General features: G+C 39.1%; 1 protein-coding gene across 3 annotated transcripts; it reads right to left on the bottom strand.

Moving 5' to 3' along the window:
* Positions 1-27508, bottom strand: LOC121931017 (B-cell receptor-associated protein 29-like). 3 transcript variants are annotated; one of them, XM_042468158.1, is made up of 9 exons: positions 27182-27331; positions 25965-26072; positions 19811-19911; positions 17159-17309; positions 15785-15920; positions 14924-15035; positions 3756-3856; positions 2164-2244; positions 1-143 (listed from the first exon to the last, which is right to left on the bottom strand). In XM_042468158.1, the coding sequence occupies exons 1-8, from the start codon at positions 27280-27282 to the stop codon at positions 2206-2208; spliced, it is 849 nt and encodes a 282-aa protein (XP_042324092.1). In that variant the 5' UTR covers positions 27283-27331; the 3' UTR covers positions 1-143; positions 2164-2205. The 3 variants fall into 3 exon arrangements, with proteins under 3 accessions (XP_042324092.1, XP_042324093.1, XP_042324090.1); XM_042468159.1 differs by lacking the exon at positions 27182-27331 and adding an exon at positions 27338-27508 and having other exon boundaries at positions 1-2244; XM_042468156.1 differs by having other exon boundaries at positions 1-2244.
* Between the last annotated feature and the right edge of the window lie 212 nt (positions 27509-27720).

The raw sequence follows: 27720 nt of genomic DNA, 5'->3' as shown, positions 1-27720 counted from the left end.
TTTTAACATCCAGTTTTAATGGGTAAACTTGGGATTGATACAAGAAAGGCAGGCAGGCTTCATTGATGGTGGAACATTTATATTCAGATCCTCAGTCATCTTATTTTCAGCCCAGTGCATGTTACAGAAAACACAGCTGGATACTATAATGTAAAGATTTAAAACATCTATTGACATTTTGCAAGCACCAAAAAATAGGCTGAAAATTTCCTCCAATGTATTTAATGGGCTAGTTTTTGACAGCAAAGGTCACAACAAGTAGGCTAAATGCCCTATCATTGACCATGTAGTTTACATTTTTCATAAACAGTGGTTTAATATTATCTTAGTTTCTAAGTATTTTAAAACAAATCATTCAAATGCCAGATGAATGCAAGGGCTCAATTTAGACATAATTATACCCAAGGCAGTTTTGTAATTACAACTAAATCTGAATTATTTCAATGAGTTTATACTCAATTCAAACTAGAATGCTGAGTGCCTGTCCTCTATAAAGGTAATGCTTAGTATAACTGCCAAAGCATGTAAGACCAGTTTATTTGTGTGTTACCTAGTATGAAAACAGCAAACATCTGGGTGTAGGTTTTCAAGAATTTATCAATGAAAATTTCAATTAACCAAAACCCCAAAATCTTGAATTCACTGATATAAGTATTTTCCCTAATAAATCCAGAAGCATGAAATTCTGGATATGCAAGGCACTTTAAGTATCAGTATACAGAAACTGAATTCCAAATATGTTCATTTTTATTTTAAAACTTACATAACGAATATTGGCAGATGAATTAACCCAAACTTTGTATCAAGCTAGTTTTATGCCCCCATCCTCAAATTCCAGTGTTAATATTTCAGTGTTGCATGAACAAAAGAAAAACAGCCATTGGAATTTAAAATCCCATTTTTGGCAGTCATACATGTAAGTCAAACAAAGCTTAAACAGTATTTTTATTAACAAATGAACATCCAAATAAAATGCACAAAAAAGATAATCTTTCAGCAGCAAATAATGTAGATTTTAAGGGGATTTTAAGGGCCTCCAGAACACGGTGGGGAGGGAGGGAAAGGGAATGCGCCAAAATCACTGCCTTGTCCTCTATCTCCACTAGGAAACCCTTTCTGAATTCTTATTCCTTCTCTGTTCATGAAGGGTGTGTTTGGATTTAATCTAATATAATGCTGTATAACGCTTGTATATAACTTACAAAGCAGGATATTACAAGCATCCTACTTTGTAAGTTGTATACAAATGTTTTTGCAAGTATCATCCATTATATAAAGAAAATACAATGACACAGGGAAGTTTTTAATGCACGTAAACAAAAATATGAGGTATAATGAACATTTAAACTGAGAAGAACACACAAAACTATACTCATCTATGCAACCAGATGTGTGAACTTAAAGCTAGTTTTCAGTTTAAAGAGAGTAGTCTGCTCTAGGTGGGTCTAGCAACTGGATTTAAACCAGTGCCCATAAACTCTATTTTAATACTTTTATTGATTGTCAGATTATTTATCCATATGGAAACGCCATGCTCAACTATGTTTACTCATCTAGCAGCCAGGTTTGATTCCTGATGAACACTAATGGATTGGTTGACTATAATTTCATAGTTTGATGTAACCTGTAAGGTCTATAACATAATCAATAGTTGGCGTAGAATTATCATCCTTTTTTTGTTTCAGTGGTGGATAGGAAATGAATGGTTACTTTAACAATTTCTATTTCAAACTGATTTATTATGTGTCTTGCAGCAATAAAAGATATATTGCAGTGGACTTCTGATACTTCACTTACTGGTATGGATCCAAATAATGACACAGATGTTTCTGTTCACCCAAGTGAGGTGTGGACTTTTTTGAACAACATTTGTAAATCAAATCTCTTTTGTAACTAGATGCAATTTGTGATAAGCCAGAAGTCTGCTGCATGCCATGCAATGTGTGATATGCCATAGGCATTTTTAAAACCAAGAAGAGAAAACAATTCCCTGCCCTCAGCCATGACTAAAGTAGATTTCATATTTTTGGTACTGGTTTCATTGCAAAATAATGTATTTTTGGCAACCAACAACTATATGAATGCAGCATTTTCCTTGAAAGAAGACAACCTTTTCGGCCACATAACTTTGAAGTGTAAAGCTGGGAACAAGTGACAACTCACACTGATGCACATCTATTAAAAGCCAGTGTCCTTGTAAGGCATTTATTGGGATTTTTCCTTATGTTTTTCATTCAGACTGCCCTGTAAAATTAAGGAAAAAGACATGAAAGAAAAACATAGTTAAAATTGTCATTATGCATTGTAACCTGCACTTCACTCACAAAAGGCAATTTGCATCCTGGTGAAATCAGAAAGGTATGAAAAATGCTTTTGCTTGTAAGATCAGGGGCTTTGCTTGTAAATTCAAACTCTATGTAACCACTCTCTATGTAACCAAACCAAACTCTATGTAAGTTTTTTCTGTCAGAAAGTAGAATGAATGGTATATAAATGGGACCTGAAACAAAATTCTGCCAAGTATCTCCACCTTCTTGGAAATATCCTTGCTTTGGGCTCCTGCTAAGCTGGAGCAGGAACCTTGCAACACTCTGTGGTAGGTAAGAGGGAGGATGAGAAAGGGAGGCAAAGGAAGGGAAACAAACATCCTGCCCCAATACCTCTCCTTGCTGTGCTATATATGAATAAGAATGTCACCATTGGTAGCAGTGCAGCCATTGGTGGTGATGGGTCCAATGTAGCCCCCTTCCTTTGAAAAATTGCTTAACCACAGGTTAAGAGCTTGAACCAGGGAATTCAGCTGTTTCTTCCCTCTTCATTATCTTCTTTCCATTAAGCTAGGACCTTAACATAACTGTGTCTCAACTGCTTCTAACCGTAGACATATCTAAATCGATACATTTTCAGTCAGTCAGATTTCTAATTCCAGAGGTAGGCCATGTGTGAACTCCCTGGTGTTGTCAGACTGCAACTCCCAGAATTCCTCACCAGTGGTACTATGTAATCCAACATCTGAAAAGCCATGCTTTATCTACCCCTGCTTTAGACCTGATTTGCCATCCCCGTGGCAGAAGTGAAAGCTACCTCACAGAAAACAATGAAGAAATGCATGATTTTAGGGTTGTTATTAGTAAAAGGTGCACCTCCTAAAATAAAAGTGAGACAATACAATCAAAGGGCTGTAATAAAGTTAGCATTAGGTAGGATCACCTTCCTGATAAAGAAAATTGGGAGTTACCATTAGGGGACATAAAACAATCATTTATGTTGTACAGGACAGAATAAGTCTTTCCCCAAGAATCAATGAAAAATCATTGTTACAACCGGACCTATGAAAATACACGAAACAGTGATTAAACATCGCCCAAGATTCATTTCCCAATTCACACAACCTGGTTCTCAAGCATTCTCAGAAAATAAAATAAAATAAAAATAGTAAGGAAACAGGCTCTTTTAAGTTTTACCCTTTTCCTCCTCTGCATTACCATTCTAGGAACATCATGTTAATCAAATATTCTTGATAAAATAATTCGGTTTTCTTTTAAAACAAAGTAGGCTCCATTCCAACAAGTGCTCTGTGGAAGTTTAGAGCTTAAGTATTCTCATTATTCTGAAAAAACATGTCCAAACAAACACAAAATTAAAGATTGTTGTTTGATAAATTCTCTTTGGATTCAACATGCACACACACAAATCATTACTGGCTTGATTTCAAGATGTTCTGCTTGAGTAAATCAGCTGTCTTGGCCACCTACCTTCATTTTTTGGTGTTCTTCTGTGAGGTTATCATACTCTTTTTTAAGGTCTTCACTTTGTTTTTTAACTGCAGTCATTTCAGCTGCACTCTTGGTGAGAGCTGTTAAGACACAGGAATAGATTATTCAACACCTGTCATCACATTTGGACAGAATATTTTTTGCATTAAATGGGTTTTTAAAGTCTTTTTTGTTTTGTTTTATGTTTTTAACAAAAAGCTAAAAACTGACTGCTGGCTGTTACATGCCTGAGAGTCTTTGTCAGCACATGAATTATTTTGATCTAATTGTATATTCAAAACATTCTAATTACTCAGGAGGAAATAACTAAATATTGTCAAACAAATCAGTTTATGAGATGAAAGTGAAATGCCAGTTCAGATGGGAGGATGTTTACAGGGCTTTGAGACATGAGGAGCTTCTGCTGCAAGAAGAAACACAATGGACAGGGAAAGTAACTTCAGAAGTGGAACAAAAATGGCATCAACTTACTACATTCATTTTATGAAGTTTGTGTTATTGTGAAGAGTATGGATTTGCACATTAGCATACACTTAGGACATACTTGCTGTTGTTAACTGCCTTTGGGGCGACACCAACTCATGCTGACCCTGTGGATGAGACATCTCCAAGACTCCCTATCCCCTATTGCTCTGCTTAGGTCCTGTAAATTCATAGCTGTGACTTCACTCCTAATTGAGACTAGTTATCTAATGCCCAGTCTTGCTCTCGTTCTACTTCTTTCTATCTTTTCTAGAATTATTTTCTAATGAGTCATGCCTTCTCATGATGTGTTCAAAGTATGACAGCCTCAGTTTGATTATCTTGGCTTTCAGGGAGATTTCAGCCTTGATCTTTCAAAGACAGCATTCTTCTCCAGCACCACATCTCAAATGAACTGATTTTCTCCTTATCCTCTTTCCTTACTGTCCAGCTCTTGCATCCATACATGGTGATAGGGAATACAATAGCTTATATGACTCTAACTTTAGTGCTCAGTTTTATATCTTTACTCTTTAGAAACTTGTCTAGTTCTTTCATGGTTGCCTTTCCCATTCCTAGTCTTCTTTTCATTTCTTGACTGCAGTCTCCTTCTTGATTGATATATCCAAGGTACAGTAATTCTTTTACTATTTCAATCTCTTCTTTGTCTAGGTTGACTATATTTTATGCAGACATATTAAGGTTATATAAATGAACCTGCCTTGTTCCAGAATATCTTCCAAAAATAAGAATAAAACAGTTGGAAGAGACCACAAGGACCATCCAGTCCAACCCCGCGCCATGCAGGAATACTCAAAGTGCCCCAACAGGTGGTCATCCAGCTGCTGTTTAAAAACCTCCGAAGAAGGAGACTCCATCACAGTCTGAGACAGCTAACAGCTCTTACCATCAGGATGTATTCCCTAATATTTAGGTAGAATCTCTTTTCCTGTAACTTGAATCCACTTCTCTGTGTCCTAGTGGAGCAGCAGAAAACAAGCTAGCTCCATCCCTTCAAATATTTAAACATGCTATCATGCCACCTCTTAAACTTCTCTTCTCCAGGCTAAACATACCCAACTCCCTAAACCATTCCTCACAGGGCTTCCAGACTTTTCACCATTTTTATCTCTCTCCTCTGGACACATTGATGAGGCCTGACCAAAGCAGAATAGAGTGGTACTGTTACTTCTCACTAGACTCCTACTGATGCAATTTACAATCCCATAGGCTTTTTTTTTAGTGCTACATCACACTGTTGGCTCATGTTCAGCCTGTGGTCTACTAAGACTCCCAGATCCCTTTCACATGTACTGTTGTCAAGCCAGATGTCACCCATCCTATATCTATGCATTTCATTTTTTCTGCCTAAATGTAGCACAGAATACTTCTCCCTGTTGAAATTCATTTTGTTAGTTTTGGCTCAAGTTTCTCATCTATTAAGGTCATTTTGAATTTTGATCCTATCCTCTGGTATATTAGCTACTCCTCTTAATTTGGTGTCATCTGCAAATGTGATAAGCATGCCCTCTATCCCATCATACAGGTAATTAATAAAGATGTTAAATAGTACTGGTGGTGCAGTGATTAAATGCCGGTACTGCAGCTACTCACTCACAAACCACAAGGCTGTGAGTTCAATCCCAGCCAGGGGCTCAGGGTCAACTCAGCCTGGTATCCTTCTGAGGTTGCTAAAAGGAGTACCCAGCTTGTTGGGAGCAATTAGTTTATAAACCATTCAGAGTGATATAAAGTGGTATATAAATGAAGCTGCTATTGCTACTGGGCCCATGACAAATCCCTCTGGCGCCCCACTAGTACCTTCTCTCCAGAATAAAGAAGAGCCAATGGTGAACATCTTTTGGGTTCAGTGGATCAACAAATTACAAATCCATCTAATACCTAAACTATGTAGCCCACATTTTACTAGCTTATTTGCTAGAGTATCTGGGGGACTTTGTGACAGGCCTTACTGAAATCAAAATATGCTACGTCCACAGCATTGTCTTCATCTACTGAGCCTGTAATATGTACACTTTAGAACACTTACCTAGTTTTAGGATACATTATGGATTATTCCAGCAGATACCAAGGGCCTACTACACAATTAATCTTGGAAACAATTCAGGATTTCAAGAGAAGCCATACTTTACTTACATACTTATACATACTTTATAGCACATGTTTATGCTAAAGACAGAAACATGATATTTGGCTGCAAAATCATCTTTTTGGTAATTTGATCCAGAAGAAAGTAACTACTGTCTGTTTTATGGAAGACGGGCAAAGCATTTTGGTTGTAACTAAAAACAATCCTATTGCTAAACATAACTAAGATATCTAGAGATATTTGTAGGTGAGGAAATAAAAACATTCATTGCATTGTTACTATGTTTTGACAAAAATATACTGGACAGGATGAGGGAGTTCTAAGCAGAATGTCAAGGTCCAAGGATATGAAAAACTTTCCTCAGTCCTGGGTTAGAGCTGTAACTCTGAAGAAGTTAGTGGGTGTGGGTTGGGTATGAAAGAACTGCACTAAATCATGCATATATAAGATGTTTAGGGATGGTGTCTCCAAAAAGAACAGTTCCTAGGAAAGAATATATTTGTTTCTACAGCACTCATGTCAGCCTCACTTCAGCATGTTTTAACACAGTATTAAAATGACACAGTTGGCCCTCCATATCCATGGATTCTGCATCTATGCATTTAACCCTCCATGGCTTAATTTAAAAAAAAAATCTCAAAAGCAAACCTTGATTTTGCCATTTTATATAAGGGATACCATTTTACTACATCATTGTGTATAACGGGACTTGAGTATTCCCAGATTTTGGTATCCTTCAGCGACCTTGGAATCAAATCTCAGCATATACCAAGGGCCCACTGTATTTAAAATTCCCCCAAATGGTTGGAACACCCAAATATATTAATGCTAATATAGAATTACTTTTTCCTGAATTAAAACAAGGTCATATCAGGTAAAATTTCCTATTCTCTCTTCCAATTCATGACAGGTTCATTGAAATGATGCAGAACTGCTATGAAAACTTTACTTCAATTTCAAAATGTTTCCATTATATGAGGTGTAAGCCGGAATTCTGAAGCTACTCAGACCTTAACAGATTAACTGTATTTTACTGAGTGGAACAACTAAATTAATAGCACATAACACATTTTGCCAAATAAAATAAATGCTCTTCAGAAGGGGTTGGACTGGATGGTCCTTGTGGTCTCTTCCAACTCTATGATTATATGAACTTAGCTGAAGATAAAACAAAAGGAAGCTGTTCAGCAGCAGTACCTGGAGCATGGCATCCAAAGGCGGCAGTGAAGGGGACAGTCTGGGACTTTGGAGGTAAAATACTTTTGTTCTTTCTACTTTTGCTTAAAATGGGAACACTGGTTGGCAGATAAATGCCATTATAAACACTTGCCAGTACAGTGGTCCTTCCACATTTGCTAGGGTTAGGGGTGAAAGACCCCCGAGAATGTGGAAAAATCACAAGTAAATAAACTATTCTTTTAACCTGAGAGAACATCTCTCTAGGAAACTCCACATCCTCCAGTGCAACTCTACGATCAACATCTGCTAGAAGCTGATCACAGAATCATGCTGGAGGACCTATAAAGGTCTAGAGATGTGTTTTTTCTAGGAACCTTTAGGTTCTCCAGCATGACCCTATGGTCAACTTCTGGCAGAGTTGCACTGCAGGACTTAGAGATTCCTAGAGAGAACATATGAATCAAAATGGCAAACCCACAAGTCAAAGCCGCAAATGTGGAGGGTCAACTGTACAAGCATTTATTATCTATTATTAGATAATAAATTATTATTATTATTATTATTATTATTATTATTATTATTATTTAGGCTGTCCAAACAACTGAGAAATTGTGCCATTTCATATAAGGGACACCATTTTACTATGTCACTGTATTTAATGAGACTTGAGTATCCATAATATCCACAGATACAAGGGCAGTTTAAAACTGGGTTATTAATATTATTTATATGATTATAAACTGGAGTGTGTGTGTGTGTGTGTGTGTGTGTGTGTTTTGGACCTGACTTGGTAACTGACTGTAGTTTGTATTTGTGGTAAGGCTTCCCCAAAACAAAACAAAAAGGGGAGAGGTGACCCTGGGCAAGTGACACTCTCAGCCTCAAGGGAAGGCCATAATGACAACCCCCCCCCCTTGAAGAAACCTGCAAAGAAAAACCCTATGGTTCCAAACACAGTGCAGAAATCACCCTCAGTTTGAGACAGGGCTCAATGCTAAGGAATATTGAGGGATGTAATCTTGCCAGGAAAACCCCATGATAGATTCACCTCAGGGTCGCCATAAGTCAGAAACAACTTGAAGGCACAAAACAACAACAACAACAAAGGGTAAAGACTGTGTGTCTGGAATTCAAGACATCATGAATCTATAAACTTGCAATTTCAAGTATAACAACCTGGTCTTCAGCATTCAACGTCTATCATAAGTCAAAGTATAAGGAAGAACCTTATTTTATATTCCTTTTGAAATTTATTTTCTTTTATCATGAAATAAATCTTGGGTTAGTTAACAGCTCTTAGCTATGCTCTTGGATTATTCCCTCCAAGAAAGGAAAAAAACAAGAGTAGAGTAGCCAATTGAAAATCTCTGTTTGATTACCTTCAGGAATCCGTAGAGATAGGATAAATAAAAAGGGAAAAGACTAACTACCATCTAAGGTTTGTAAAAAAAAATCCTGATGGCCAAGATCCATGTATAAGAATTAAAATGTCACCCTGGAATCTACCAGTAATACCTTGGGGATGTCAGATGCCTGCATGTTATTTCAGTATTTAGGCTACAAGTCTTCTCCCTCTGCCGAACTCAAGAAGAAAAGCAATACATATGGCGGTGACAATGAAAAACAAGATGTACTCCTCGGTGGGTACTGAAACTTCTTGGACTTCTGTCGACTTGGTTTTATTTCTTTTCCAAGTAACTCCTGTTATAAAGTACAGATGAGTAAAGCAAGCAAGAAGGGACCTTAGGAAAGCCATGCTTATCCCATCTCTGTAGGCAGTCACTGAATTTCTATGAAATGTTTAACTATCTATTTATGTCATACATGCGTTGCATAGCAACCATGAATGAGTCATCAACAAACCATATGATGGCCTCCAGTGCAACTCTATGATCAACATCTGCTAGACATTGAATACAGAATCATGTTGGAGGACCTATAAATGTCTAGAGATGTGTTTTCTCTAGGAACCTTTAGGTTCTCCAGCAGAACTCTATGGTCAACTTCTGGCAGAGTTGCACTGCAGGACTTAGAGATTCCTAGAGAGAACATATGAATCAAAATGGCAAATAATCAAACCCACAAGAGTCAAAACTGCAAATGTGGAGGGTCAACTGTACAGGCATTTATTAGCTATCTATCAAACAACTGAGCACTTCTGCATCTCAAATAATTTTATGGTGGTGTAGAAAGCCAAATCTCTGACTTAGAAAACAAGGGTTTCTACTGAAAAGGCAATATGAGCAAAGCAGTTACCAATTTTGCTAAGACTTAGGATGAAATCCAGAGTGTTTAGATCCAGGGTGCCAGAGATATTGTGCAATATAAGCTATAATATGTTGATTATATATAAAGAAGGAATGAATTTGGTATTTTATTTGCAATGCTGGGTTCCACAGAGGAGTATATTTGCTTGAAATTATTAAAAAAAATAAATCCAAAAAGCAAATCTTGATTTTGCCATTTCATATAAGGGACACCATTTTACTATGTCACTGTATTAATGGGACTTAAGTATCCATAGATTTTGGTATCCACGGGATGTGGGGAAGTCCTGTGGATAACAAGGGCCCACTATATATATAGGTACTAGAGGTCTCCAGACAAGATTTTGGTTAATAATATCTATGAACAAATAAAATGCTGTATTAGCAGTAAATCCCCCACATCTGTTTCCTGTCTTTCATTCCCCAGCACAATCCATAAGTCCATTCTTTCCTCACTCTTCTACCCCACATCCTATTCCTATCTTCATTTCCCCCCCTTGTGGTTACCACTGTAGAAGAAGGAGCTGGGCAAGCCTGGTTCAAGTCAGCCAACCAAAGCTCAGGGAATGCTGTGAAGGGTGGGGTGGGGGACTAAGGGGAGAATGAATACAAAACCGAGGCTTCTCTCTGACAAGGCAAACAGGGATTAAACAGTTCAGAGGTTAATGTGTGATCTAAATGTGTATTAATAAAGTTCTGCTTGTTTATTCTTTTTTACAACTGTTATCTGGCTGTTCCTATTAAATTTTGATAGTCTGGTCATGCTTAGCAAAGTAAATCCACTGAATAGCACTTCTGCTGGTCCATATAAGGATCACTTTGAGGCCCAAGTGCCCAATTCAGGGAGGGATTTTGAGGGGAATGGGGGCAAGGTAAATGAAAGCAGTCCAAGTGTTGGAATAGCAGGGCCAGCCTGGAGAAGGGATCGCTCACATCCACTGCCCCTCTCTCTTGTCTCTCTTCTGAAAGATGGATGGTCTCAGTGTCTGTGTATCCTTTGAGGATTTCACTGACTGTAGACAAGTCATACAGCTTGAACCTCAGAAAAATGAAAGATATAGAATGAGCCCTGAAAAACAGCATTTCACAACTCTATTCTTTTATGACAACACTGATGCAGAATTGATTAAAAAAACCTCTCCTTGTCTGTTACTTTTCACATTTTCCAAAACAATTTTCAGAATCTGGCCATAATAATAGCTACTTTGTTGCAACATTATAGGTTAAATTGTTTCATTTTTAAGCCAGCACAGAGAAACTCTATGGTAAGGAGTTCATCTAGGAGAACAATGTTCTTTCTATGTTTATTTTGTATACAAACCATGTCTGTTTATAAGAGTTGGCAAACATTGTGTAAACTTTCCCTCCTCATTCTGAATGTCATCATCTTTTTGAGAACACCTTACGTATACAGAAGTATGTATTCAAAACTTACATAGGTTTATTTTTAAAATATATCTCCAATATGAAAATGAACAGAGACACAAATGAAGCACTACTACTTTTAAACATTTCCATCAGATATTCAAATATTTGCATACACAAAATGTCAGGAATCGTTTTTAAAAGCTCAGTACTACAAGGCCAATATTATTCCCTTACTTCAGGTGACAGAGGGAAAGAAATAGTTTGCCTAAAGCCATTTAATGATTTAATAGCTGAAGAGACAATTGAATTCAGAACTTTTTAACATACAGATTAACCATTATAACCACTGTGTTACGTCCGCTTTCATCCCTGCTTATATGTTTCTGTAAGATATAGTTCTGCAGTATTACAGATATCGCTCTAATGTATGTCAGGCAAACGGAGCATATTATCAGGTTTGGGGGCTAAAATGATGGATTTTAATATGACACATGAATAAGTCGAGGGTAAAACTTAGGGGCGTGTAAATGAAGGATGTAAAGGATGAAGCAAAGGAAAACAAAGCCAAAGAACTTACAAAATTCCATTAGACATTACTATTTGCCCTCATAAAGTTGGATGGATGAGCAAGTGGAAGGAGGTAAGAGCTTTCAGGGCAGATTAAACTCTTGCCTTTCACCAACGGTGATATATATGTATATGTGTGCATGTGTGTATGATTTAAAGTGCAGTATTTACAGTGACTCATGGATAAGTCGGCTCAGATTTTTCGGGTCAATTTTTTAACCTAAATTTCTAGACATATATATGAGTATATACAGTACTGAGGAAAGAGTATTATTGGGCTCACTAATATATGTATTACATTTAAACATATGTACAATTAATATTGCTGATCTGTCTTACACCATGTTGCATAAATTTCAAAATTACATTTATCAAGTTCTTACTTGTGAAAATTAATGCCAGGGTAAAGAAATAGCACAGGGGGGGGGGGGGGGAAGAACCTCACTACACACATGCCACTTTCCTCACATTCCACCTCCTGTACGCTAAGCCTCATATGTCAGAACCTGGCAGGAAGTGCTTTCTTTCAACCTAGGCTTCACTCTAGGTAGAAGTGCTAACTTCCCATTTCCTAGTGGCAGGAAAAGGAAGGCTGTGGAGCTCCCCAAATTAAGAGCACTAGATGGTGAAAGAATGCTTTCATTCAAATCAAGCCCACCTTGTAAACATACCCTACACCCCTCCTGCTTCATATGCAGTGTCATAACTAATATCTAGAGTTGGGCCTGTTTCACAATGACCTGCAGAAATTAGAAGTTATATACATGTTGTAGTTTATCTTAGTTTGACTGGAGGAGATCCAGAGGCCTAGATAAAACTAAGATAAACACTACATGAGTTGCTGATCTCCTCGTTCCTGCCCCAAAAGTGTTTTGCATTTCCGTTCAAAGCAATCAGTGACTATGCCCTTTGTTCTACCTTGTGACAATGTACCAATTCACCCTTGCCATCAGCCGTTCAAATCCTTGTGTCAGTCCCATAGGAAAGCCATTAAAGCATTTGTCATACTGAATATAACACAAAACACCTCTTGAGGGTATGAAATAGGGTATAAATATCCACCCCAGCCCTAGACCAGGGCTCCTTCTGTGCAACCCTCAGATGTGGTCACTCCAAGCTTCATGAACCCCTCTGGATCGTGCTGGAGAAGCACTGCATTTTCCAATGACCTCTCTTCAGGACCAGCAATTATCCTCCTCTTCAATCCCCAACTTTTCTCTATCCAACCTTCCACACTTTCCTTCAATAGCCTTGTATGATTCTTAAGGTTGCCTTAGTTCTGTTTGTGTGCACCCTTAAACATTTCTAAATAAAACACTTTATTTACTAAAACTGGAGCACTCTCTGTAGTTATTAATGGTATATACAGGCAAAAAGTCCCTTGCACGTATCCTCCTCTCACAGGTGTCCTCTGAAATCCCCCCCCCCCCAAATTTCAAAGAGATGCTGACATTACCACCTTTTAGGTGTCCCCCTACCTTTTAGGGCAAAAACCTCAGTCATGAAGACATGCCTGTCTCCTGTCAATGGGAACTGAGAGGAAGAACCATTTAGCACATTCCCCAATAAGGGGGGAAGAGTTGGTGAGCTGTGTTGACTTTCATAAAATGTTGCATATGGCTGGAGGAATACGAGCAGTTGTTTGAATCTCTTCAACCTAACTGGAATGTCTTGGGAGCAGTGGCACCTGGTACTATGCACTCTGTTGGCTGCCTAGGAACACATGCATGTAACTTCCTTCTGTTACTCCAGTTCAAGAGGGAAGAAGCTTGGGGCCATTCCATTTTTCAGCAAACAAAATCCCTGGCTTTCATAGGAACGACTGGCTATACTGACAAATTCCACAAATTTGTGTGGACTATTAACTATAGTGAATTCTAACTATTTTACTTATTAAGATAAAAACACCTAATGTCAAAATTGGAATTCATGATATAAAAAGCTGCATAACTTCCTACGATTAATAGGCTTTATTTTTAAAATGAGACTTGTGGATTAAGTCAATCAAAATGACAACTGGTACAAAACCAAGGTACTGTAGCTGAAATTACAGCCTCCTTCTTTATGTGAAATAATAATGCAACTACATAAGGACTGCACATTTTGAATATCTACAAAGCTTGAACAAGGGAATATATAATCAGCTGAGAAGTTCACCAGGAGCTAAGAAGTCACTCTTTCAGGTGAACATATATTGGATTGCTGAGAGGCTGAAAGAGCACTTAGCATTTGCTGAATAAATAACAGGATACAAACTTTTAATAGTTTATTATTTTTAAGCTACCCCATAAGTTTGAATAATCAGAGTTACTCATGCCAAATAATTGTAATATTCCATTGGCTTGAGAATATTCAGTAAAGCCAGTAAAGGAGAGAACTATTTTAGTTTGTTCTTTGAACCTTAGATGTATTAATAAGTTTCCCTTCAAAATACAACATGGTTATGCAACATTCTGTACATAGTCAAAGATCTTTATATTTCTTGTCTGATTGTCACAAGGTCAGAAGTAATGTTATTCAAGACATTCATTTCAGCCCAGGAAATACTAAGAAGTGCAACAAATCTCGCAAGATCCAGAATGAACGTAAATAATCAAGAAAACTCTGCTTTCATCTCAGTGTTGTTTCATCAAGACAGCCCAAGTCAAACAGAGAAACTAATAACAAGGGGGACCATGTTACAAGAAAAAAGGCACCATAATCATTTAGACTATCTTTTGTTTCTACTAAAGCAAACATACCTGTGATACAAAGAATTTTGAACAGTTTCTTATGGTGTACATAGCAAAACTGACCTCTTAATTCTAGCACAAGTAACCAATCCCAGATCCAACAGTCTGCATTTCTAGCTTTTCTGTACTGTTGGTTTCTTTGTGCTATGGCACAACACAGCTGAAAGCCATCAAGTAACATTATATTGGAAAAAGAGCTGATGAACATATAAAGAGCTATGCCCCTTCCTTTTTTTAAAAAAAGAAGGTATATTGTGTTTTAATGGCTAATGAAGAAAACTATATGACTGTACCTGCCAATCACTTTAATCATCGCTGCACAAGTCCCAACTGAAGGAAGAAGGCCAGGCTGTTATGATACTTACTGTGACTCACAGACCAATTTTAATGTGAAAAGCCTATGCAAATAATATTTTTTTGCATAGTATATTTTGCTGCAGTGTGGAATAGCAAAACACATACCATGTGAATATTTCTTTAATTCTGCTCTCAGCATTTTCACTTCTTGTTTCAGTTCTTCATTTACTTCATCAGACAAACTTTCACCGTCACAATACCTTTTTTTTTTCAGTGCCTGGAAAGAAAATAAAATCCACGTTTTCCATGTTGTTTCCAGGTCAACACATTTCAGTACATATAACTGCACTTATACCTACCTCTTGCCCCCCCTTACCTGTTCCATCCTTGTGTTCTGTCTATTATTAAACTTTATATTATGTACTTTGATAAAAATCTGTAATTGTGTGGTGAAATGCCATTTACACTCATGTGCACTACATAAGTGCTAAAGAACAGCATGGTGTATTCCTTCTTTACTTGGGGGGGGGGAAATCACATGAACGTTCTCAAAAATCCCCACAGTTCTAGTTCAGAGAATCTATGAATGAATTTGATGCTACTTCATAAACAACAACTGTTGTTGTTGTTGTTACTATTATTGTTAATATCCACCTTCCTCCCAGTATGGACTCAAGGCAGCTAAGTTCCCCCCATGGTTTGCAGTATCTGTATAAAAAGCTGAAGAATGATGAAGAAGTATAGCCTCATTCCTTCTTTGTGGACTTTAGACAAATTGATGCAGTCCTCAAACATAGTCTTTAAAAATGGGCTGTTCACAGGGTCTAATTCACAGAACTGTTTGAGATAACCAAGACTTGTTTAAGATTACGTGTTGATATGAACAGACAGGACTGATCCAAGTCAGGAATCACAGTAGATTGCCTAAGCTTTCTGGTGCAAGCAAAGGAGTCCTCTGGATCCAAGCCACAGTGTTGAAATGCACATATAAACAAAACAAAAAACAAATTTAACTATGCAACATACTTTCTGCAGTTTTTCATTCTCTTCCAAGTATTTCTTAGCAACTTCACTGGCGTTTGCTACTTCTGTTTCTAGAGCCACCTGGGTTCTCATCTCCTTTGCCAACATAGTGATGAGGAAAATGGTACGTCTCAGTACACTGTGAGAAGTTTTTTAAAAAGGCATAAATTCATGTGGGAAAAACAGCATTATTAATATAGGCATAATTATAATTGGGGTTTTCTCCCCAAAGTCTTTACTTTTTCATTTTAAACATTTAAAATTCTGTGTTTTTTAATTGAGTACTAAGCTTAAAGGTGCCCTGTGTTGAAAAGTCAATTGTTTTTAGCTTTTGCCGTGGATAACATTACACTGTGAAGTTTAAGTAAGATCCTAGACTGGACAGGTGTTCAGAAACACAGTTATTTCACTGTTGCAACTTAAAACACCAAATGTGAGTTTGAATTGTATTGCAATATTTTTGTCATTATTAAGAAACTAAAAATAATTTGTGACAATTCTACAAGTGCATCATGTTTACAGCCTCTCTTTATCTCTGGTCTATTGGCAAAACTATTTTACTACAAAAAGTAAAATGCATTTGTCACTAGAGGTAGCTTAGCATTAAATTAAACCAACAGAGAAACCCTATACCTATATTATGCCAGGATCAGAGATATGCTGTGGCTGTACTGGTGGAAATAGTGCCATGGTTATGCGGATTCTCCCCAAGACTGGGAAAACACACATGAAGGTGTATAAAGCCACTGTAAAAGTAACAAAACATAGTTGTAGATTGAAAGGGGAATAGGAACAGCATATTGGTATGTAACTCCTCTATGCTTCCCCCTTTTCACCAAAGTCCCCACCTGTACATCTTCACTGACAAGAGTGGCTCCATCAACAGAGCATTTTGTCATCATAATAGCACATTTCGTGTTCTGCCAATGTAGCTGAACTTTACTGAATTATAGAATCTCAAAAAGCAGCCCTTTAGTACAGAACTGGCCCATGAAAATCTTGTAGAAACCATACAGGTTTGAGAAACTCCATATGGGGTAGTGCCATCTTTTTTCAGGTGGGAGAAGGAATTCTGGAACAATCAAATCTACTATAGGCTTTCTGAGATACTGCAGGCTTGTGAAAAGACTTTTAGTCTGGAAGATGATATCTTTAGAGCAAGAGTTAAGAGTCTGATTTCTCTCTTCTATTTTACTTCCATGTAACCCACTTACATAGTCTTCTATATTTCTCAAGCATTTATAAGCAATAGCTTCAATAAAATTTGCACATTTTATTGTGCCTATAAGACTTCAGGCACAATCCATTCTCTTTTCATTCTAGGCTGAGTTTTTTACAAGGAAGCACAGAATAGATTTTTAAAAACACAATACTTACAGCCAAAGAAAAAGTGAGAATCCTGAGAGATAAAGATTCCGTTGTGCTCTAAATAGTTTCATTTGAATATGATCAAATGCATTGGGCATGGTGTGTGACGTTTTCTCACTTGATTGAAGACTGGAGTACTTCCTCACATCTCTTACTGCATCTGTGAATAAAAGAATAAATATTGGTTTCATTTGTTTTTTAATGGCTTCTTTTATCTTCTAATTCAGTATTACGTGCAACACGCTTTGCATATTACTTTTTCTTAAAGACAGTGTCAAATAATACACCTGAATGATATAACAGCGAAACGGGAGCCGGAAACAAGATTGTGAGAAAGTTGATATATACAAATAGGGAAGTGTAGTATAAAATGTGGGGAGAGGTGGATCAGCTGGAAAGGTCTTATGGCAAGCTAGGATCTGAAGTGAGGAGCTGGCGGTTTTAGCAAGACAGACGATTGTGGGGAGAAAGGAGAGCAGAACAGAGTGGGGGGGGGGGGTGGATCAGTAAGAAAGGTCTTGAGAATGAGGCTGAAGGATTGTGATGGCAAGCAGGGATCCAGAGTGAGGGGCTGGTGGTTTTAGCAGGACAGGAGATTGTGAGGAGAAGAGGAGCAGAGAGAGTGAGGAGTAAGAGGTGGATTGACAGGAGGTGTCTTAAGAATGAGGCTGAGGGATCATGGTGGCAAACTGAAAAAAGGAGATAAGAACTGGAGACTGTTAGCAGGAAAGGAGTCTATTGTAGTCATGTTGGTGGGGGCGCTTATGATATTCATAGTTTTTCTACTTTTGTGGGGGTGCTCCACCCCAACCCCTATGAATGTGGAGAGTGAACTGTAATATCACACAGAAAGGACAGGGAAATTAGAACATCTTTTTTAGAATTCAAAGACATAGCTATGTTAGTCTGGTATGCACAGGGATTTTTGCACCTTTGAGACTGAGAAAAAGAAGTTGGTAGCATAAGCTTTTAGAGGCTACATCAGATACATTGAGTGATGTATCTAGGAATAGAGCTTTATAGCTGTGAATGAGCAGGTTGTATGTGTGCATAGCAACAGAAATGCAAAACTTGTGGGTATGGTGTTGAGTTTCAAGAATGGTCATTGAGAGGCAAAGGCAGGAGAAAATATGTTGCCTAAAGCATCTAAAGGGGCATATATAAAAAAGGCCTTGTTTTCTTTAAAGTAGGGAACTATATACTTGGGAGAGGTTTCTGGGACAATTTGTTGTTGTTATGTGCCCTTCAAGTTATTTCTGACTTATGGCAACCCTATCATGGGGTTTTCTTTGCAATATTAGTTTGCGAAGTATGGCATGGCCTTCCTCTCAGGCTGAGAGTGTGACTTGCCCAAGGTCACCCAGTGGATTTCTGTTTATCGTTGAATGGGGAGGGGGGGGAGGATTTGAACCCTGGTCTCCAGAGACTTAGTCCAACACTGAAACCATGCAAGCTCTCTTTCTGGGAGCATATCCCTGCTTTAAAACATGGCTCACACTCCCCACAAACTTCTGCCAACCCCAACTTAAAAGGAATGGCTTTTTGTAATACATGCTTAATAGAATCACTTCACCAATACAGGCTCTTATAGCAGAAAGGAAACAGTACAACTAACATTATAATGAAAACACAGCTTGGTATTTAGCAATACTTTGGAAAGAACATGGCATTTTCTCCTTCCCCAATATAAAATCCAACCAAGGATGTCAAAGACTTTGTTGCAATTCTTCTAAAGTGCAATTCTCCAATATGGCAATAAATATGAAGGTATTTAGGTATACATCTTCTACCATGCCCGATCTCTCACCATACCCAAAAACATCTGAAGGACATCAGACTGGAGGAAAATAATCAATATCATAATTGTGGCTGTTGAGAATTTTTGACTTCAACCCTGGAAATCCCAAGCGGTATAGCAAAGAGCAAGTGATGATGGGAACTGTCATCCAAAACTGTCACCTAAACAGAATGCAAAACATTTCCCATCCCTGTTCTACAGAAACTAATTTCCAGAAACCATACTGCCCAGTTGTTTGCTTAACTGTATTAATTTGAGTAACTTTAGCTGGCATAAAAACTCCAAAAGCACTAGATCCCATCTACTCTTGGGGGCTAAACAGGTGTCAGCTCTGGTTAGTACTTGAATGGGAGACCACCAACTAATACCAAATGCTGCAGACTATATTTCAGAGGAAGGAACTGACAAAACCACCTCTGAATATTCCTTACCTAAGAAAACACTATGAAATCCATGGAGTTGCCATAAGTCAAGAGGTGACTTGGAGGTACACACACACAGCCACAGTACTGGCTGAAAGCCACATAGGGATACATGGAACAAGACTGCTTTAGTATTTCCTAAAATAGACAAAGATGTATAAAGGGAAATAGTGCCACCTGTTGATTCTTTTAAAATCACCTCTTGCTACAGGTAATCAGTAGGTTCTCTTGCCAAATCTTAAACTTGTTTTGTGATTTGATGAAAATGCATGTTTTTTCTGTGGCTCAGTTGATTCTGCAGCAAAAGCTTTTTGGTTTTTTGGCTTTCCTTCCATGTGCGCCAAAATCAAACAACTGCCCGAGCATACATGTTTAATTTGTTAGTTACCATGTATTCAGTGCACGTTAATGCTAATAGTGAAAAACAGTTTTCATACTTACCAAGAAATAAAACAATTAATAGAACTATAATAGTAAGGAATGCCTTGTTCCAAATGTTTGCAAGTCTACTCCACACAGTGATCGAAAAAACCTTCTGCCATCTGTAAAACAGAAATTGCAATGTTTCAAAGAAGTTTAACATGTGAGAAGAGATCTATGTAAACCTTTTCATGGCCACAGCAAGATGTGATGAATTATTTTTCAGCAGTTCTTTAAATTATAGTAAAGCTTACTATTAGAATATAATTTTCACAGTTTTAAATAAACAAGAATATTCTGAAATAAATATACACTCTATTTATTCAACCTTTACACAGAAAATATTGTATGCAGAGCAGGCTTAGACTCAGAGGCAGGAGGAGCTAAGATTGGAGGAAGGAACATTAGCAACCTTAGATACACAGATGACACAATACTACTAGCAGAAACCAACAAAGACCTGGAGTATCTATTGAAGAAGATCAAGGAGGAAAGTGCCAAGGTTGGCTTAAACATCAAGAAAACAAAAATAATGGCCAAGGAAGATCTATAAGAACTCATCCTAGAAAATGAGAAAATTGCAATAGGTAAAGGTAGTCCCTTGACATGAATGTCTAGTCATAACTGACTATAGGGGGCAGTGCTCATCTCCATTTCTAAGCCTAAGGGCCAGTATTGTCTGAGGACTGCTTGGTGGTCATGTGACCAGCATGACTCCACTGAATGCTGTTATCTTCCCACTTAAATGGTACCTATCCATCTACTTGAATTTGCATGCTTTCGAACTGCTAGGTTGGCAAAAGCTGGGACTAGTCATAGAAGCTCACCCCACCATGCAGCACTTGGGCCTCGAACTCCCAACCTTCTGATCTTGCGATCATAAGAATTGGCATCTTAACCACTAAGCCACCACATCCATATGTTGTTTCCATACAGTGAACCAAATATTCACTGGAATGGAGACTGCAGTCAAGAAATTAGAACAAGGCTGGGATTGGGAAGGGCAGCAATGAAAGAACCGGGCAAGACCCTGAAGTGTAGATATAATTCTGAACACCAAAGCAAGGTTTGTCCAAGCCATTGCATTCTTCCTCATTATATATCCATGTGAGAGCTGGACAGTGAAGAATGCCAACAGAAAGAAAATAAACTCATGTGGTGCTGGAGGAGAGTGCTGAGGATATCATGGACAGCCAAAACAACAAACAAATGGTTTGTACAACAGATCAAGCCTAAACTCTCCCTGGAAGCCAGGATGACTAAACTGAGGTGTTCATACTTTGGACACAACATGACAAGGAATGAATCTTTAGAAAATACAATAATCCTAGGAAATATAGACAGTAATAAAAAGAGAGGGAGACCACATGCCAAATGGTTGGAATCAATCAGAGAGATCTAAAGTCGAAGACTTTCATGGCTGGCATCCATAGTTTTTTGTGGGTTTTTCAGGCTATATGGCCATGTTCTAGCAGAGTTTCTTTCTGACGTTTCGCCAGCATCTGTGGCTGGCCAGCCATCAACACAGAACAATACACATGCAAATCACTCCTGCATTCCCAGGCTCACACAGTATATATATACACCCAATTTTTCCAGGCAAAGCATTCTCTGAAGATGCCAGTCACAGATGCTGGTGAAACATCAGAAAGAAACTCTGCTAGAAATGGCCACATGGCCCGAAAAACCCACAAAAAACTAACAGAGAGACCATAGTCCTGAGCCTGCAGGATGTGAGCTGAGCGGTGGGGAATAGGGTTAGACATCTCAAAGAATCGTGATCAACTCAAGGGCAGTTAACAACAAGAGATAGGTTTACTGCACCAGTGGAGGCTCCAGTATCTTCTAAATCTGCATAGAAGAGATGGGTACAGCTTTGCCTATCACATTACAGCTGTACTAATGAGAAAAGGCATACCTTGTAGATTCAAAGGCAATGAATTCCAACCCTGTTTGTATCTAACGAGACTAGGTGTCTTTAGCATCTACGTTTAATGAGACTAAGTTGCTGCTTTCAGATCCTCTTAAAGTGTTATTCTGAAGACAACAATCCCTTCATGTCTGTATTTAGATCACACCTTTGATTATCTTGTTAGTAAAATGATCACAGTAACATCAAAGAATAATCCTTACCCTTGTAACATTAACTTGAGCCAAAAGAGTTCATGCAGCTGTATCCCAAGCACATCAAAGGAAATTAAGTGTTGTATGAAAATGTAGTTGGGACTAAGTATGAATAAACCCATTAGGATTTATTTCTAGTAGTAGTGGTACTAATAATAATACTAGTGGTAACCAAAGAACTGCAAGTGCAAGTTTAAACTGTATGCTTTTAAACTGATAAATGATTTAATATATTTTAGTTCACACTCTCTCAGGCTCAGAGGATGGCAATGGCAAATGCCCTCTGAAGAAATTTTCCAAGAAAACCCTAAAATAGGTTTGCCTTAGAGTCACCATTAGTCAAAAATGACTTGGAGTCAACAACAAATAACAAAGTTTCTTTACATTATTTTCATTATTTATTGTTTTACTTGATTTTATTGTAGCCTGCCCTGAGATTTTCAGCTATAGAATGGGATAGTAATATATAATATTAATCTGCAATATATAATATAAGTGATAAGTAATATAAGTTATACCTGTCAAACTCCTTTTTTTATGTCAGGGGTAGGAATTATTTGGGTTTCTTTATAATGTTTGCATGGTTGATTTGGGATGGCTGGTTGACAGCTGATTTAAGATTTTGTCTTCTTAGAACAGGGGTTGGTCAGCCTCAGTCTTAGGGCCCATACAGACAGGCCAAAATAAAACTGCTTCAGGTCACTTTGAGGTATGCTGTTTAAATGCTGCATGTGTCCTAAGAGGCCGGAAGCTGCACCAAAGCCATGCTCCAATCCTAAAGACTGGAGTTATGCTTTGACGTAGCTTCTGACCTCATAAGATGCGTGTGTCATTTAAACAGCATGCCTCCAAAGTGACTCAAAGCAGCTTTATTTTGGCCTGCTTGTTCGGGCCCTCAGTCTCTGGGACCAGATGAACTACATCCAAGGGTATTAAAAGAACTGGCAAATGTAATATCGGAGCCGTTGGCAATAATCTTTGAGAACTCGTGGAGAACAGGAGAAGTCCCAGCAGACTGGAGGAGGGCATACATTGTACCCATCTTCAGAAAGGAAAAAAAGAGGATCCTAACAATTATCATTCAGTTAGTCTGACATCAATGCCAGGAAAGATTCTAGAACAGATCATTAAACAGAAAGTCTGTGCGCATTTAGAGGGCAACGTCACAATCACAAAAAGTCAGCATGCATTTCTGAAAAACAAGTCATGTCAGACTAATCTGATCCCTCCTTTCTGATAAAATTATCAGTTTGGTACATAAAGGGAATGTTGTAGATATAGCATATCATGATTTCAGTGAGGCCTTTAACAAGGTTCCCCACTATATTCTGGCAAACAAGGAAGTAAAATGTGAGCTGGACAATGCAAATGTGAAATGTATTTGGAATTGGCTGCAGCAGCTAACAATCCCAATGAGATTCTAGGCTGCATCAATAGAAGTATAGTGTCTAGATTGAGGTAAGTAATAGTACCACTCTATTCTGCCTTGGTCAGGCCTCACCAGGATGATTGTGTCTAGGTCTGAACACCACAATTCAAAAAGGATGTTGAAAAGCTGCAGCGTGTCCAGAGGAGCACAACCCAAATGGTAAAGGATCTGTAAACAATGTCCTATGAGGAGAGACTTAAGAAACTAGGTATATTTAGCCTTGAGAAGAGAAGGTTATGATATAATAGCCTTGTTTAAATGTTTGAAGGGATGTCATATTGAGGAGAGAGCAAGCTTGTTTTCTGCTGTTCCAGAGAATAGGACCCAGAACAATGGATGCAAGCTACAGGCAAAGAGATTCCACTTAAACATTAGGAGGAATTTCCTGACAGTAAGAGTTGTTCAATAGTGGAACATACACCCTCAGATAATGGTGGAGTCCCCTTCTTTGGAGGTCTTTAAGCTGAGGCTGGATGGCCATCTGTCAGGGGTGCTTTGATTGTGCAAAATTGTGTAGAATGCAAAATAGTTCTGCATGGAAGGGGGTTGGACTGGATGGCCCTTGTGGTCTCTTTCAACTCTATGATTCTATGATCTCTCACCACTGGCTACATTAGCAAGGACCTCTAAGAGCCACAGTCCAGCAATAACCAGAGCACCACACATTTCTCACCCATTTTATATAGAAATCTGGTTCACCCAATAGTCTATACTCTTCCTCTATCTCCAAAAAAAGCATCTTCATTCATGCAGCTGCTGATGGGCAATGAGCAGCTACTGCCTTCTGCAAGTATTATGTTGTTTTGCTGTAAAGTTGTAAGGGGGCAATCCTATGCTCATTTTACTAGAAATAAGCCCCACTGAACTTATTGAGATTTATGTCTGAGTAGATGTGTACAGGATTGCAGTGTCTGGCAAACTGTTTCTTTCCTTTTTCACCTATTCACCTGGTCCACATTTACTGTAAGAGACAGCTTGTCACACCAGTTATTTTTGTTTTACCTGTACTTTAAATTCTACTGATTAGTAACACTGATATTATATCGTGTCTTATTACATTCTGTTAGGAGTCTATATACAAACAAGCACAGTAGCTGATGGCAGCTGCATTACTGTGATTCAAGAGAAACCACTAGTCAAGCTGCTGATGCACCAAAGTGCTCCCTGTTAACTTCTCTGAATAGCCTAATGGAATTTTGCTTACCATACACTTTCAGATTTTTCCAAAAATATTGTGGCATACTGTGTATGCTTTGAAGAAGTGGAATACGATTGTTGTGTGCCTTCAAATGGTTTCCGATTTATGGAAACGGCTTTTTTTTACAAGATTCATTCAGAGGGGTCTTGCCTTTGCCCTCCTCTAACACTGAGAGACTGACTTGCTAAGGCCACCCAGTGGGTTTCCATGGCCAAATAGGATTCTGTTGTTGTTGATGTGTGCCTTTAAGTTGTTTCTGACTTATGGTGACCCTATAACGGGGTTTTCTTGGCAAGATTTGTTCAGCAGAGGTTTTGTCAATGACATCCCCTGAGGCTGAGAGCATGTGACTTGCCCAAGATCACCCAGTGGATTTTGTGTCCAAGCTGGGAATTCAACCCTGGCCTACAGAGTCACAGTCCAACACTCAAACCACTGCAATGCTCTAAATCCAATTGTCAGTCCCAACTAGAGTAGACTCAATACACAGAAACCTGGCCATTCACAGTTAGGCAAGTTTCATAGATTTTTAACCCATAGACCAAGTCATATTTGGGGTTAAAAACTAGATTTGACCATAGATTCAAATTAAAAAACAAAAACAAACCATGAGTGTTTGCACATCTCCAGTGGCATTAGAACAAAGGCTTAGTCACACTTGAAAGTGACCATTATTTTAATTAACTGTTTTCAGAAGACCCAGCTCTTTTCTCTCTCACTCAGAGATCAAAAGATGGGTAATTATGGGCAGGTACTGTCATTGTTTTAGTATGTCCTATTTTGCACTGCAGCTCCCCGAATTCCTGATTACTGGCCCAGCTGACTGGGGCTTTTGTAGCCCAAACGTTACCCAAACTCTCCAGAAGCACGAAGGTGGGATCGTCCATCATGCTTCCGAAACGTTACTGAAGTGCTCTCGTTTTTCTTCCGTCAACCAATCGTTCATGGAGAAGACATTTTTGTAATAACAGGATCTTCCGTTATTATAAAAATGGCTTCTCTGTAAACGGTCAACAGAAGAACAGCAGAATGCCTCAATTACGTTTCAGAAGTGCAACAGACGATCCCACCTCCACACTTCTGCAGTGTTTGGCCAACGTTTGGGCTACGATTACCGCACGGTAAGTCCCTCATGTGATAGAGTCCTATGTTCTTCAGTGCGACTTTTGGTTAAAGTTGCCCACAGAATTGTGTTGGAGGACCTAGAAATTCCTAGAGAGATGTTCTCTCAAGTATTCCTAGGGAGAACATATTAATAATATCTGTGAATAATCAAAGCTGCAACTGTGGAGGGACGAGTGTGTTTTCAGTTGTTAAGTGGTAGTTCTCACAGCCAAAACTCAACTATACAACACATCTCTTTTATAAAACACAAACACACACAAAACAAGGCAGCCATTTCACAGGCCACAGCACACTCTTACCTCAGAGGAGAGATAATAGGGATGCAGAGGAATAACAAGATCACTATTTCTGCATACAGGAAGCCTGCGACGGCTGTCCACTGGAAGGTCATCTTGTTTGTGAGGGCCCTGCGGAGAGAAGGAAGCTCCATTAGCTCACCATGGTTTCAAAACAGAACCCCAGCAAAGAGGAAGAAAGGAACACAGAACTCCTTTACCCGGACGCGTCCTACATCCCCACCTTTCTGCCCAAGGAGGAGCTCCAAAACGTCCTCCATTTTGAACATTCCTAAGAGGCACCCATTGACATTGCACAGGAGTAGATTGTAAACTATGGGATCGTTCCCACTGTCACAAGCTCCGAACCCTGGACTGATTTATATGCCCCTAGTTCCCACTGGAAATCGGTTCTCATCCTCATTTGATCGATTCCAATGGGAAAAAAGTGGGGCAGACGCCAAAAGCCCGAGGTATTTTGGTAGCCACTTTTTAGCGGTTCTTCTGCTAAGAATCGATCCCGACCTGGATAAGGAATCCAGGGAATTGTTTTATCGTGGCACCAGATCTCTCTCTCTTTCTCTGAGAGGAGGCTCAAATGACTCCCAAACACTACAGTTAGTTCCCAGAATTCCCTAGGGCAGTTAAAAGCGGTCTTCAAAATGGATTATTTCTGCAGTGTGTTTTGGACCTTAGAAGCGGTATAGAAATGTCAGTGCTTTGCAGTTAAAAGCAGTCCTCAAACTGGATCATTTCTGCAGTGCGTTTTGGACCTAAGAAGAGTCCTTATGATATGAATGAAGTGGTAGAGACACATCAATCATTTTTAGTCCTCCATTTTGTCTTGCCTTTTGCTGGTCACCGTGTGCCAACAACAAACCTGTTTCCAAAACAGGCTTGTTGACACACTGCTTTAACTGCTGTGGCTCAATGCTATGGAATTCTGGGAACTGTAGTTTCTTGTGGCACTAAAGAGGTGCCAAACCAGGTTATGTCTGCATCCACACTGGAGAAAGAACCTGGTTTGGCACTGCTTTAAGTGTCTTGGCTCAAGGCTATGCAATTCTGGGAGTTGGAGCTTTTTGGGCCCACAACAAACTCCAACTCCCAGAATTCCATAGCCTTGAGCCAAAGAAAGAGTTAAAGCGGTGCCAAACCGGGTTATTTCTCCAGTGTGGATGCAGCAATGAGAGTTTAATCCGATTTCTCATACAAAGCCCCTTCACATCTTTTTTACTGACATCTCCCCCCTTCCTTCCTTCCTTCCTCCTTCTTCAGTGGGTCGTGGGGAGAGGCAAACACGGGTTGCTTCCACACGCGAACCCTCTCCTCGAGCCCCCATTTCTGAGGGGAGCCGTTGAGGCCTCCTCCTCCTCCGAGGCGCCTCTAGCCTTTACCGCGTTGCCTCACAGGTGCTCCCCTTCTAGGTCTGGCCTTCCTTCCTCATCCCCCGGCCACCGGCTCCGTCCCCCAATTTTTCGGCGAGACGATGGCGGTGGCGGAAGCGACGAAGCGAGAGGAGGAGGAGGAGGAGGAGGAGGGGAGCCAGGCCTTCCTTCCCGGGCTCCCAAAAAAGGCGGGCGGCGGAGGCCCTTCCGAAGGGGAGGGAAGGAGGGAGAGAAGGAAACCATGGCGGAGAAAGAAAGGGGTGTGTTTGTGTTTCTGAGGGGGTTCATTTTCCCCTCACCTTCAGTTAAAACTCTGAATATGTCTAACACACAAAGGGGTCTCTGGGACGAGCTGAAAGAGGGAAGTCGGTAGCCTTATTAGGCTGCATCCA

The sequence above is a fragment of the Sceloporus undulatus genome, chromosome 5 (genome assembly GCF_019175285.1).
Source record: "Sceloporus undulatus isolate JIND9_A2432 ecotype Alabama chromosome 5, SceUnd_v1.1, whole genome shotgun sequence".
Classification (NCBI taxonomy): Eukaryota; Metazoa; Chordata; class Lepidosauria; order Squamata; family Phrynosomatidae; genus Sceloporus; species Sceloporus undulatus.
Note: the sequence above shows the minus strand (reverse complement) of the source record. Positions and strands in the feature narration are given on the sequence as shown.